We start from the raw sequence: 12339 nt of genomic DNA, 5'->3' as shown, positions 1-12339 counted from the left end.
CATAATCCTAACTCTCAAAGAAACAAGAGTGATAAAGACAAACAAAACACTGGAATAAATAGCTGAAGCATTGTATGCAAACAAAGACTTAAGTCTAGCTGTCTAGGTGCATGACATCATTAAATATTACGTACAAACAATAGTTACAATCCCATAACATCAAAGCAAGACTGTAAAATCTGAAGCGAGCAAAGTAAAAAGCTCACGAGTTAATTAAAATCACAATCCATAACATGAATGCAAGGCTCTCGACTCTGAAGCAAACATAGTGAAAGCTTCCATAGGGTGCAGGCTGTTGCTGATTTATCCATCACGAGATCAGCCTGCATGTAGTAGTGAAATACCAAATGAGCTCAAGAATATATATAAATTAACATGTATTCGGTATTAATTAAGAAGACGAAAAAAATATGTATTTAACATCCAAAAAGATAACAACTAATCGTCAATTAATTGATTTTTGGATCAAAAGAAGATAGAAAATCAAAACATCTACCTTGGTTCTGATGATGACAACTTCGTTTTGCCCTTTGCTTTCACAAAATTTAATATAACATAAATATAAATAATAAGTAAAATCTTCTAAGATTGAAAGATATAGCTAAAGAAAAAGTAACATTGTTTAATTAACGAATGATTGTTGAACTAAAATCTTACTTTTGTTATATTTACGAATCAAATTTTAAAATTTATGTTTTCATATTTTGTAGTATTTATATCCAAATTTTACCTTTGTATAATACAAGCATTGAATTTTGTTGGTGATATACAGAAGAAAAAATAAAAAAGAAATCTGGAAAAGAATTGAAAGTTTATAATCCTATATAAGCTATATTATTGTACTAGTAAAAGTAGATTATTATGCCAATAAATGAAAGGTCACCTGTTGTTCCTTTATTCCGATTGGAGGCTCCTTCATAGGTCTACCTACAAATGTTCCAGTTAAAACCCAAAATTAGATTGAAGATTGAGGAATATCGATGAATTTGATTAGCAAATGAAAAAGGAAGCATTTAGTCTTTTAAATCTTCTTTTATTATAGGAAACATTAGGAAAAAAATACAAAAAAAGGAAGTTTGATACCATAACAATTAAATAACAGGACAATGTAAAATTCATATCGTCGGGTCAAACAACAACATTTTGGAGGAGGAGGAGAAGAAAGCTCTAGTGAAAAAGCAATAAGAGAAAGAGAAAGGAGGAAATAAAATCTTAGAGAGAAGCAAGAGGAGAGGGACGGACTACTACATACATCAACCTCTTGGACGTGTGCAATTTTGGGCCAATCTGCACCCACATCTAGTCGGCATCTTTCACTCAGGGTCGGACAACCTTTAATTTTGAGTTGTGTAAGTGCAGTGAGGCGATCCATTCCCTCCGGAAGAGATGACAATTTTCGGCAATTACGTATCTCAAGTTTCTGAAGTGAAGTGAGATTTTGCAGCCACTCTGGTAGTACCTCAAAGCTTTCGCAGTCTACAATTTTTATAGACTGCAAAGTGCAAGCAGATCCTTTAAGAAGCAATTGTGGCAAATCCGTCAACGCACCTGACCACGATACTGAGAAAGTTTTAAGGCTCAAGTGAAGGTCTTGGTCTTCTGCTTCTTCTACTTCCATGCATAAATTGATTTTTTTGCAGCCACCGATGTTGATATCCTCTAATTTGGTTAGAAATTTCAGACTTCTTGGAAGTGAGATCAACCTGACACACCCTTGGATAGCCAATCTTCTAAGTGATGTGAGGCGTTGCATCCCATCAAATATAGATTCTAGCATCTCACATTCGTACAAGTGTAGGAACTGAAGGGAACTCCAACATCCTGGTTGAATATCCCTTAAAAGCAGAGCATCTGTGGTTATCTCTAGAAATCTGAGACTGATCAAGCTTTGCAAACTTTCAGGTACTTCTATCAGTGGAACACCAAATAAGCGCAAAGTTAGCAAGCTCTGAAGTTTACAGATAGAACTAGGAATTTTCCTCATCCTATGACAGCTGCTCAAGTCAAGATATCTTAAATGCTTCAAGGTACCAATGGATTTGGGTAATTCCTCTAACAACGTATAGGAGAGATCAAGTAGACGTAGATACTTGAAATTCAAGATGCAGGCGTTAACAAACGATTCATCAAGGCTCCTGTTTTCTTTTGAAAATGGATGTGGTGGGACTACTATTGTCCGCACACGTTTCAACTTCTTCAAAGATTGTGGAACTCCCAATGGACTGTCAAGAGAAAATGACAAATGCCGAACTTTTTCAACAACTTTCATCGATTGACGATTTACTGTTAAACACTCCCTTTGTGATAGATTTAATGCGAGATCATGTATCAAATCATGCATTTTAAACTCATAATATGCCCCGTGGTCTATGACATCTTGGACAAAACACCTCAACCATAACTCCTTGAAATATGTAATCCCAATATCTTCCCACTCTTCGTTTTGATTGGAGCTTGCGAGGAGTCCATTGGCCATCCAGAATGGGATGATATAATCAGTGTCATACAAATAGTCCTTTGGGAATAATGATAAATAAGTAAGACATCGTTGCAAATGGGATGGCAAATAATGGTAACTCAATTTTAATACTGGTAAAATATCATTTTCACTTTGCTGAAGTCTCCAGATTTCATTATCTCTTAACAAAATCCATTCATGTTCATCTGTTTTGGAAAAAAGTAAGCTTCCCAATGTTCTCACTGCAAGAGGTACTCCTTTACATTTTTCTACAATTTTTTCTCCAATTCTCATGAGATTAGGATATCGTCTCTCATCTCCATCATTAAATGCCCATTTTGTAAACAAAATCAAACAATCTTTATGAGAGAGACCTTTTAATACATAAGAGTCACACGAACTCATTATTGAGGCAACCTTTAAAGAACGAGTAGTCACGACGATTTTACTTCGGGATAAGTTACCCATTGACATCAACAAATTTTTGAACTCAATCCATTTGACACGATTTTCATTCCACACATCATCTAAGACCAGCAAAAAGTTCTCATCATTCACAAGACTTCGCAATTGAGTTTGTAAGATGTCAATTTTTGAATCATCACAGTTTTTTTTACTTATAGAATAAATCATCTCCTTGAGCAATCTACGAAGATCAAACTCCTCTGACACACAGACCCATATTCTCAATGAGAAAAGCTTAATAACCCGTTCATCATTGTATACGAATTGAGCAAGTGTGGTCTTCCCTAGACCCCCAATTCCAACTAAGGGAATGACAGGGATGTTTCCACTCTCATCACTTGATTCCTTTAAAAGATTTATAATGTTTTCTCTATCTTCATCTCGACCAATGACATCCGAAGCATTCACAAAAGAGTGAGTCTCCCTGTGAATAACACGTCGGTTGTCAACTTGCTGTCCTAAATTAAATCTGTCCCACTCAGTAGCAATTTTGTCTATCCTCTTATTGATCTCTTTGATTTTATGACCCATTTTTGAAGAGAATGCTAGAGGAACAAAGCATGAAGGCAAACATCGTACCTTTATGCTGGTGCTTGGATAATTCACGACCTCTTTTCGCAGAGCTTCACACTCGATCTCATCAATCACATCTTCAGCATCGTAAAAGAGGTCTCTAAGCTTCCAAATGGAAAGGCGCAACGCTTCATTCTGGTGCTGTTGCCGCTCAGCATCCAAAAGAACAGCTTTGATGCGCCTCATGGTGTCCCGAAGCTCTTCCAGATCATTTTCGACATTAAATGCCAAGCGAACTTCTTCTACAGTAAGGAGGGCTATTTTCTCCAGAACCCTTTCTGCAATGTTGAACAGAAATGATTCTGCCATAATTAAGCTCTAAAGAGCAAGGGAGGAAGAAAAAGGGGTTTTTTTTTGGGGACCGCAGGGGGGGTGGGCGGGCGGAGACAGGATATTATGCACTCAATAATTTTCTTCCAAGTTGCCTTGAGCCTATATCGTGCATCAAAAGACTTCTGTTTGATAGTTGACTTCACTTTTTGGTAAATGCTAGTTCACCTTTGCCGGGTAGCACTTTCTGAGTAATTTCATTCATTTTTATTTTTTAGCATAAAAGTATACTGCTTATTGCTTAGAGACCGGTGAGACCGCCCAAGCTTGACAGGCCTGAATGTCCAAAATTTGATTTTGTTGACTGTCGGGTTCTTTCATATTCTTTGGGTCATGGATTTGGTTGGGATCAAGCTTTATAGCTCTTTAACCGCTGAACTTCATGTTCCAGTTGTTGAAGAATGGGAAATTGAGAAGAATAGTAAAAAATGCATAAAAGAAGAAAACAAGAGGCAGAATGAGGAAAAATAATATTTCTAACTCAGCCCTAAATATAGTTTTGATACACTGGTTAAAACTGTGCAAAAACCTAGGTATTTACTGGTATAAGTGAATCTATATTGGAAATTACCCTTTTCTCCAGTTGGACTATGTCTCTTGCTAGTCCACAAAAAGATGTCCCATGGCTTCATCAGTTAGGGCATGATGCTGCAGGGAAAGCTCCTAGACATGAAGTCACTACTAACTTTTGGAAATTTAGATGCCTCAACTTGATCGGTCAAGGGCAAAGAGTAACACGAAGGGGAACAGAGAAGGGATAACCAATCTATTAGTGATGGATAAATTCATTCCACGTCAAACTCCTAATCGGAATTTGGTTGCAATAACAAAAAAACCTTAGAGATATTCTGCAAGACTGTACACAATGCTTTTATTTGCACTTGACTTCATAAAATCAGAGAGCATTACAGCGTGAACTTTAGGATCTCTATTATAACTTAAACTCTCAACCATCTGAGCTCAAATCACCTAGTTGTTCAATACATACATACAGAACAAGAAACAAGGACAAACTGTTTATGCCAGGTATGAAGAAGCTCAAGGCTAAAGCAAATTCTAGATTATTGGCTTCGTTGCCATAGCAGTATTTATACATACTACATGCAGACATGATCAAACAACTCTTTCATCAGACATTGCAATCTGGATTGCATTTAATTTCATTTACAGAGCCTATTGACAAGAGAAATTTGTAACTCAAAGTTGATAAAGTGCTCACTCCCAGTCAGTGTCAAAGAAACCAGCATCTTTCATCTCCGAGTAGTAGACATTCTCTAAATGCAAGTCTTCCTCCTGCACATGTTAAAAATATTTTAACCGTGCTAACATATTATAAGGCTGTGCTAAAGAATCAATTAACAAGATGAAATTTTACTATGAATCTGAAATAAAAACTACCAAGATTGGGGGATCGTGATGGATGCAGGTAAATGATTACCTGGAAAAAATCTGCCAGAAAAGTAATATACAGAAGAGGAAGGTACAAGGCATGGTAGCAAACAATTGTGGCGCTGTACAACCTGTCAATGATTTTTCCAGTTCTCTTTAAAGTTCTTGAAAGAGAACATATTATACTTATATAAATAGCAGACAGAACTCTCCAATTAAGAGGAATAAAAGCTTGTATTACCAAAAACCAAAACCAGCACCATTTCCAGTTAGTCCACAAGCAATCAGAGCTAGTGCATTCAAGATGAACATGATAGCAACGTATTTGTAAAATGCAGGTCGTGCTGCAGAAGAAGAGAGAAGATTCCGGGTAACATAACTATACAACTACTGTTAAATCACTAGCAAAAATGTATGTAACTCAGGTGAGCATACCAGGTAACCTTTCTCTCCACTTGGAGTGGTACATAAACAGTATGAAGCCATAAATAGCAGTCAGCACTAGCCTGTGAACAACCCATAAGCCCCATTTCACCTGATGTGGATGTTCAGTATTGTCAATGAACAACGGGACACCAAATCCAAATAGGTAGATAGCCTAAAATAGGAAAAAGTCCATTGAAATATTAATATCATAATATATAATTTATTGATGCCAAAAAGTCAAAAAGCATATACAATAAAAGAAAGACAAAAAGAAATCACATTGTGTGTTTTCCATGTTAGAAAATAAAAACAACTTAAAAGTGTATATACAATCACACTTCACATTTTAGATTGCTCAAGAAGTTAAAGTATGTCAACAATCTAAAAATAGGTCACATGGAATGCAGAGTCTTCTATGAATACCAAAGTGCAGTAAGGAAGAAGTAGGCGTCATGCCTTCCATCACCATCTGGTGCATGTCTTCAAATAGTCAGCAACAGATATGCTACTTCCAAGAAGGGTGAAATATTACTAATAAAAGAAATACCTTCAGAAGTAAGTCCAAACCAACAATAAGCCCCGAAACAACAAATGTCCGTGTCAAAGCTTCCAACCCACTAGTATAATTTCCTTGAAGTAAAAATGCCACCAGGCTAACTTCTAGGAACAACATCCCAGAAGTTGTAAATAATGACAAGATATTCCATACCATTTCCTTTCCAGGAGTGCATTCCCAGGCCTGCATCAATGAAGAGAAAGTTTAAACCTAGCTATCCAGCTAGGAAATAGAAAAAAAATAACTTACTCACAACTAGAATAGGAATCTCCAATGGTCAATGCATGCATATTTGATTAATCTGAATGGATATGAATTGTCTTCAAACCATATAATTTATTACCCTAACCCGTTCAAACTATCAAAGGATATGCTCCTTCAGTCTTAACAAATCTCATTTTCAAAGAAGCCAGATTAAAAAGAACATGCTTTCTGTTAAAATGCTTCCAAGACAATTTAATCACCAACACATAATGCACATGTAAAAACATAAAAAGCAACAATATCTTAGTCATGCTTATAAAACAGAAATATACACTATTAAAAAGGAAAAATCAGGACATCATACACTATTTATGCTAACAACTTGAGTTAGATGCAAACTCATGCCACACCAGAAGCTTAGTGCTTAGAGCCTTGAACCCAACTATCAGACATGTAAGCTAGATGAACAATGCTTTCATTATACACATTTTCATTCCAATGATCCTTATTTTATTCATAATTAGGTTCTCGGAATTGTTCTTACATATGACATATCAAAGAGGCCGAACCTAAAAACTGAAACTTGGTAACTGTCAAATACTCCTATTCCTGATTTCCATAATGTGAAAAGGTCACCGAGCAACTTTCAAGCATTTTTTAGTGAACCAAAGACACCCAAGTTAACTTCCAATAATTTAGGTACCATTTAGTTGTTGCATTTGCCACAGAAGCAAAGAACAAAAAGCATATTTTGGATATAAACTAAAATTATCTGTGAAGAAAATAACATTCATTTAGATACAAAATGCCTGATTTTACTAAGTAGACTAATTATGCTATAATTAATGTCATATTTAGTAATTTTCCTTCATTTTTAGTCAATTATGATTTTTTTTTTCATTTGATTTTCCTTCATAGCAACTTCCACTGCTATTTGCTTGATAGAAAGTAGCCACCAGAAAATTGAAGCCTTAGCAAATATCCACCATTCATTTCATTAGAAACAACCAAAAACATATTTCAATTTCATTTAAACAAAGTAAGTTTAAACCATCAATATGATAATTCAAGAAAACCAGAAAATCTTTAGAATCAAATTAGGAAAAAAATGAAAAAGAAAAACCCACAAACCTGAAGAGAACACCAAGCAAGATTGAGCAAGCTAACGAGCCAAAGGGAACCATAATAAGAAATCATGATATAAGACCTGCCATGAGAGAGCTTTTGGAAGCTTTTTTTGGCTTGAAAACCCAGGAAGAGAGCAAAGAGAAGAGAAGGAATAATAAGAGCTAAGTTATGCCAAAACCCATGACATTCAAAGAGCCACCCATACAACCCATTAACAGAAGAAGAAGAAGAATTATTAGGGTTTTGAGAGAATGGGGAATCTGCGATACTTTCAATGGACTGCATTTTCTTCTCAGTGTTTAAATTTCATAAAGAAGATGGGGAAGAAAAGAAATTAAAAAAAAAAACATTAAAGGTGGAAATTGGGATTCTCAGGATTTGGTTTTGCAATCTTGAAATCTTTAGTTCGACGATCGATTAGGTTGCTGACTCGATGGTAAGAAGAATCTTTACTGACAGGTTTTCATGGGCCAAGTTTGGGTTTTAGCCTAGTTAAGCTGGGGATCCAGAACCTCATTTGGGACCGAATTGGGTTTTTAGCCCACCAAGAATTGTGGAAATCGTTCTAAAGACTAAAGCCCTTTTATCTTTATTCACTTTTTAGTTAATATTTAAATACAAATTTTTGTTTTTCTTGTCCTCGACCAGATAAAAATCCCAATTGATTATCGTAAGTTTTAACTTATGGCCCCTTGGATTGCAGCTTTTCAAGCAACTCTTGCTCTTATCTGCCTTGCAATTGCATAATTACTCTCAAAAATTTCTTCCTTTGGGTTTCACTCTTTTGCATGATTACTGTCGAAAAGCAATGTTTGTTTTTCTCCATTTTCTTTTAGTAGTTGCTAGAATTATCAAGAAATTCAGCAATGTGCATTATGACATAGACAAATGCTTTTGATCATCAATTGGAACATGAATACAAGTTGAAAATGTAAGAAGCATACTCAATGTAAACCAAGTGACTTCTGAAGCAATTTTTTTTTTTTCACTTGTATCTAAATTCTGTGTTGATCAATTAAACATCTTTAAAGTCAAAAAGCATTGACTGTGTTGCACATTCCTGGATTCCTAACACACCACAGTGGTTGAAGTGGTTCAGCCTTGATCCCTCTAGTTACCATTCTATACCTCCATTCATTCAACCTGTCAGTTGCCTCAGCATACCTCTTGTTCCCCGTCTCGTCGCGGTTTCCTGACCACAATGTCTCAGCCATTGCTGAAGTTCTTGGCCAAATCCTTGGATCCAGGACTGTAGGATCAGCTTGTTCTGACCACAATGCCACCTCTCCACCTAGTACCAATTTAGCCTCCTCTTCACTTAAACCATAAGTTATGTCATAGTTATAAATAGTTTGCCATGTTTTAAAAGGTTCACACCAAGACCCTCCATTTCCAGAGTTACCTCCCGCTGTTTGCTGATCATATATACTATCATTCCCTAGAAAGTCCCCATGGCCACAATCCAAATAATAGAACTCTGAAGATGATACAATCGCCTGATATCCGGCTTCAACAATCTTTTTGGTGTTGTTTGTGCCATTGTTCCATGTTTGTAAAATGGTGTACTCCCTTGGAAGAAATGAGGAGTCTACTTTGACATTGTCATCTAATAAAACATCCTCCCAATACACCACGGTACGATTGAGGGATATGATGTAAGGCAAAGTAGAGTTCACAAAGGTTTCCAGGAGCTGGCTGAGGGTTCCACCATTTGAAAGGAAAGATTGAATGGTTGGATCAGCTTTCCAACATCCAGGAATTACCTCGTCAGCTCCCCCATGGTAGAATGTTTCAGGGAATAGAGTGGCTACATCACGAATTACGTTCTTGAGAACTTGGTAGGTTTTGGGGTTTAAGGGGTTTAGATGGCCAGTTCCAGGTTCAGATGCAAGACGGTCAGCCCACAGACTTCCAGCTGGCCACCAAAACATGTTTGCACAGGCAACTATTTCTGGGTAAGCTTCTGTCCATGATCCTGTATGGCCTGCAGTTTCGAAGTAAAAGTTTCTTTCATCATCCCATTGCATGTTGTGTGCAGTGTGCACTTGGTGTAGAAAAACACAGAGTACTCTGTTTCTAAGCATTGGACTTCACTCAATGTTAAAATACAACAAAAATTTGTATAAAGTAGCATTGAGGTTAAAGTAAATTCATGCACTTGATATTCAAAAGCATGAAAAAGGTTTTAATACTATTTACTGATGTTTTGCTTTCACCACATTGAGATGGAATCAAGGTTTCATAAAAATAATCCTTTTCTCCCTGTTGGTCTCACTGACTTATATCTAAAGATGTAATGCGTGGTCTAGAGAATGGCTGTCCATGTCCATGTGCATGTTTTATCATCAGGGACCACGAACAGATATAATTGATAGCGGCAGATGAACTAGGCCAAAGGCCTGAATTTACAGGATCCAAAGTTACATAGTGAATGAGTGATGCGTTCGCCGTCATTAACAAGATCAGATCAAGGACTTACTAGGAGCAGGTTTTACCGCTTGACGACTTAAAAATTGGAGCATATAAAGAGACCATGAAAGTGCTCTTTCAAGCATGTGTGAAGAGATCAGTCAAACTGTTTAGAGATTTTATGTTGAGATATGGAAAGAGGTTCGAGATTCTTGTAATTCAAAACCCCAAAAAATCTCACTATACATTAAGAAGAATAATGCAACTCAAATATTTGTAGCCCATGGTTTCCTATAAAATGAATCTGATGTATCATGTATGGTAGGGAAATTCTAGAATTTTTACTACCAATTGAGTTGACTGCCAAGGAAGTTTATGTCTCTTTAGTGTTATGTTATTGCCTTCTCTATTCCTTTTGATCATAATCATCTATAAGATGAGACTCATTCGACATGAATACGAGTGTACTATAGAAACTAACTACTACACGATTAAGTATTATAGTCTAAACTTGAAAGTTGTTATCAGTCAACATAAAGGTAAAGATGAACTGTCATGCAATACTTTTTTAAAGGAAAGGAATTACGGTTATAACAAACTCACCTGGTGAATCGATTTCCGGTAGGACCCTGACCCCATGTTCCAAGCCAAATTGCACAATCCTAGCCACATCCGAGGGTGAGTATATCATGTCAGGTCCATAAGATCCCTTGGCAGCAAGCTCAGGCTCCGAAGGCACCATCAGTGGAAAAGAATGTGAGTCAGTAATATGCCAATGGAACACATTAAGCTTGTTAGCACTCATTGCCCCAATAGTCCTCAATATGTCCTCCACCGCATAATAATTCCTTGATGTATCCAGCATGACTCCCCTGTGAGCAAACAAGGGAGCATCCCACACGTACACCCCTACCGGGACAACCGAGGGATCACCCCACACCATCTGAGAAAACGTCTCTAGACCCCTCATCGCTCCCCACGCAGTTGCGGCTGTCAAATAGGCCGTACCATCTACTTCAGAAACGGCGAGGGCGTAGGTTTCATTGACCCCATGTTGGAGGGTGGCGGTGAGATCAATTACATTGATGGAAAGAGTTTTCAACGGAGCGGATGAGTTCGAAACGATGACAGAAGGGGTGACAAGGGGGTGGTGGTGCTCCGTCTTGATAAGACGGAGGTAGCGGTTGACGGCGGGGGTGAGGTGTTGGTGGTTGGGGGAACTGATGGTGAAGTTTGGAGAGAGGAACGTGGCAAGTGGTTTTGGCCATACCAGTAGTCTGGGTTTAGGCCAAACGTTGATCTCAGATTGCAAGGATAAGGTTGGAGGTGCAAGAATCACTGTTAGGCAGGCTATAATTAGAAATTTTGACAACATCCTACGTTTACCTTCACGACTTGTCATCTCAAATGCGTTGTACAGTGCTTTGTGGTTGAGACTTTGGAGCATCGAGAAAGAACTTTATACGAGGCGATGCGGTTATTGCTGTCCCAAATTACTCTTCTTTTATCGGACCATTGCTTTGTTTCCTTTCCATTTGGAATTTCCTATTTGACTTGTCTATGCCGAGGACTTTAATTTCCCATTGTCTCTGTCCGACTGTCACTGAGTGGAAAGAAGAAAATGTACATTAGAAAAATAAAGAAGAAAAAGCAACAGAGACATTTTTATAAACCAGGTGGAGTCATTGTCAAGTAACCTTATCGTCCCAAGGTAATTTTGACCCAACCTACTAAGTTTTGAAATCAACGAAACCCAGTTGTAATACTTCAATTTTGTTCTGACAAAGTGATTATTTATTGCTTTAATTTGCTACCTTTTGCATCGAAACAATTATCAAAGTATTAAATTTCTTGCTTGACATCTCTTAGATGGATTTGGAAGAGCATTACAGCTCCCTGTTTTGTAGCTTGCAAAGTACTAATTTACCTTCATATCTAATGTGGGAGTAGGTTTCATAGCTAAAGTCAGCCTGAAACACATGCCGGCTTTGCCAATTGTCTATGATTATTGGAATCTCATTGCCGGCTTTGCCAATTCTTTTTGGTCTAAGCTGAAGTAATTTGTTCCATTTACAAGTCAGAAAATCTCCAGGTGTCAACACTACAGAACTCAAACCAGCAATATCTTCAGAACTCTATTCTAACTACCAAAGAATAATCTTTTTTTTTCTGCAATTAAATGATTAAACAAAAGAAAACTTCACATCTTCAATGCCCTGCAATATCTTCTTGATTCTCCAGGGGATATCAGGTTACTTCTTGAGAACAGATGCTGCAATTACTTAGTACTTGTTTCTAGGTTTGCCAGTTGTCTACAGTGAATGTTTTTGGGGTAAGAACCTTGTATCCTGATGGACAAATTAGAGTGACATTCACCTAACAAAGAAATATATGGAAGACA

At 37.2% G+C, this 12339-nt stretch overlaps 3 protein-coding genes across 5 annotated transcripts; all 3 read right to left on the bottom strand.

The window, feature by feature from the left end:
- Positions 1-50: 50 nt before the first annotated feature.
- On the bottom strand, positions 51-3869 carry LOC108662029 (putative disease resistance protein RGA1). 3 transcript variants are annotated; one of them, XR_016026277.1, is made up of 4 exons: positions 1253-3869; positions 884-927; positions 497-533; positions 51-323 (listed from the first exon to the last, which is right to left on the bottom strand). XR_016026277.1 is itself a non-coding variant. In XM_088806265.1 (4 exons), the coding sequence occupies exons 1-3, from the start codon at positions 3803-3805 to the stop codon at positions 916-918; spliced, it is 1578 nt and encodes a 525-aa protein (XP_088662391.1). In that variant the 5' UTR covers positions 3806-3869; the 3' UTR covers positions 51-323; positions 884-915. The 3 variants fall into 3 exon arrangements, 2 of the variants coding, with proteins under 2 accessions (XP_088662391.1, XP_017976549.2); XM_088806265.1 differs by lacking the exon at positions 497-533 and having other exon boundaries at positions 1253-2515; positions 3503-3869; XM_018121060.2 differs by lacking the exon at positions 497-533.
- An 862-nt stretch (positions 3870-4731) lies between these two features.
- Positions 4732-7954, bottom strand: CAND2 (Protein of unknown function, transmembrane-40). Its single transcript, XM_007030077.3, has 6 exons — positions 7533-7954; positions 6189-6380; positions 5651-5813; positions 5457-5559; positions 5265-5346; positions 4732-5119 (listed from the first exon to the last, which is right to left on the bottom strand). The coding sequence occupies exons 1-6, from the start codon at positions 7812-7814 to the stop codon at positions 5042-5044; spliced, it is 900 nt and encodes a 299-aa protein (XP_007030139.1). The 5' UTR covers positions 7815-7954; the 3' UTR covers positions 4732-5041.
- Positions 7955-8479: 525 nt separating this feature from the next.
- Positions 8480-11560, bottom strand: HEXO2 (beta-hexosaminidase 2). Its single transcript, XM_018120604.2, has 2 exons — positions 10542-11560; positions 8480-9513 (listed from the first exon to the last, which is right to left on the bottom strand). Exons 1-2 carry the CDS (start codon positions 11383-11385, stop codon positions 8561-8563), a joined length of 1797 nt encoding a protein of 598 aa, XP_017976093.1. The 5' UTR covers positions 11386-11560; the 3' UTR covers positions 8480-8560.
- Positions 11561-12339: the final 779 nt, after the last annotated feature.

This window comes from Theobroma cacao, chromosome 5, assembly GCF_053813885.1.
Source record: "Theobroma cacao isolate CCN51 chromosome 5, ASM5381388v1, whole genome shotgun sequence".
NCBI classification, from domain to species: Eukaryota; Viridiplantae; Streptophyta; class Magnoliopsida; order Malvales; family Malvaceae; genus Theobroma; species Theobroma cacao.
Note: the sequence above shows the minus strand (reverse complement) of the source record. Positions and strands in the feature narration are given on the sequence as shown.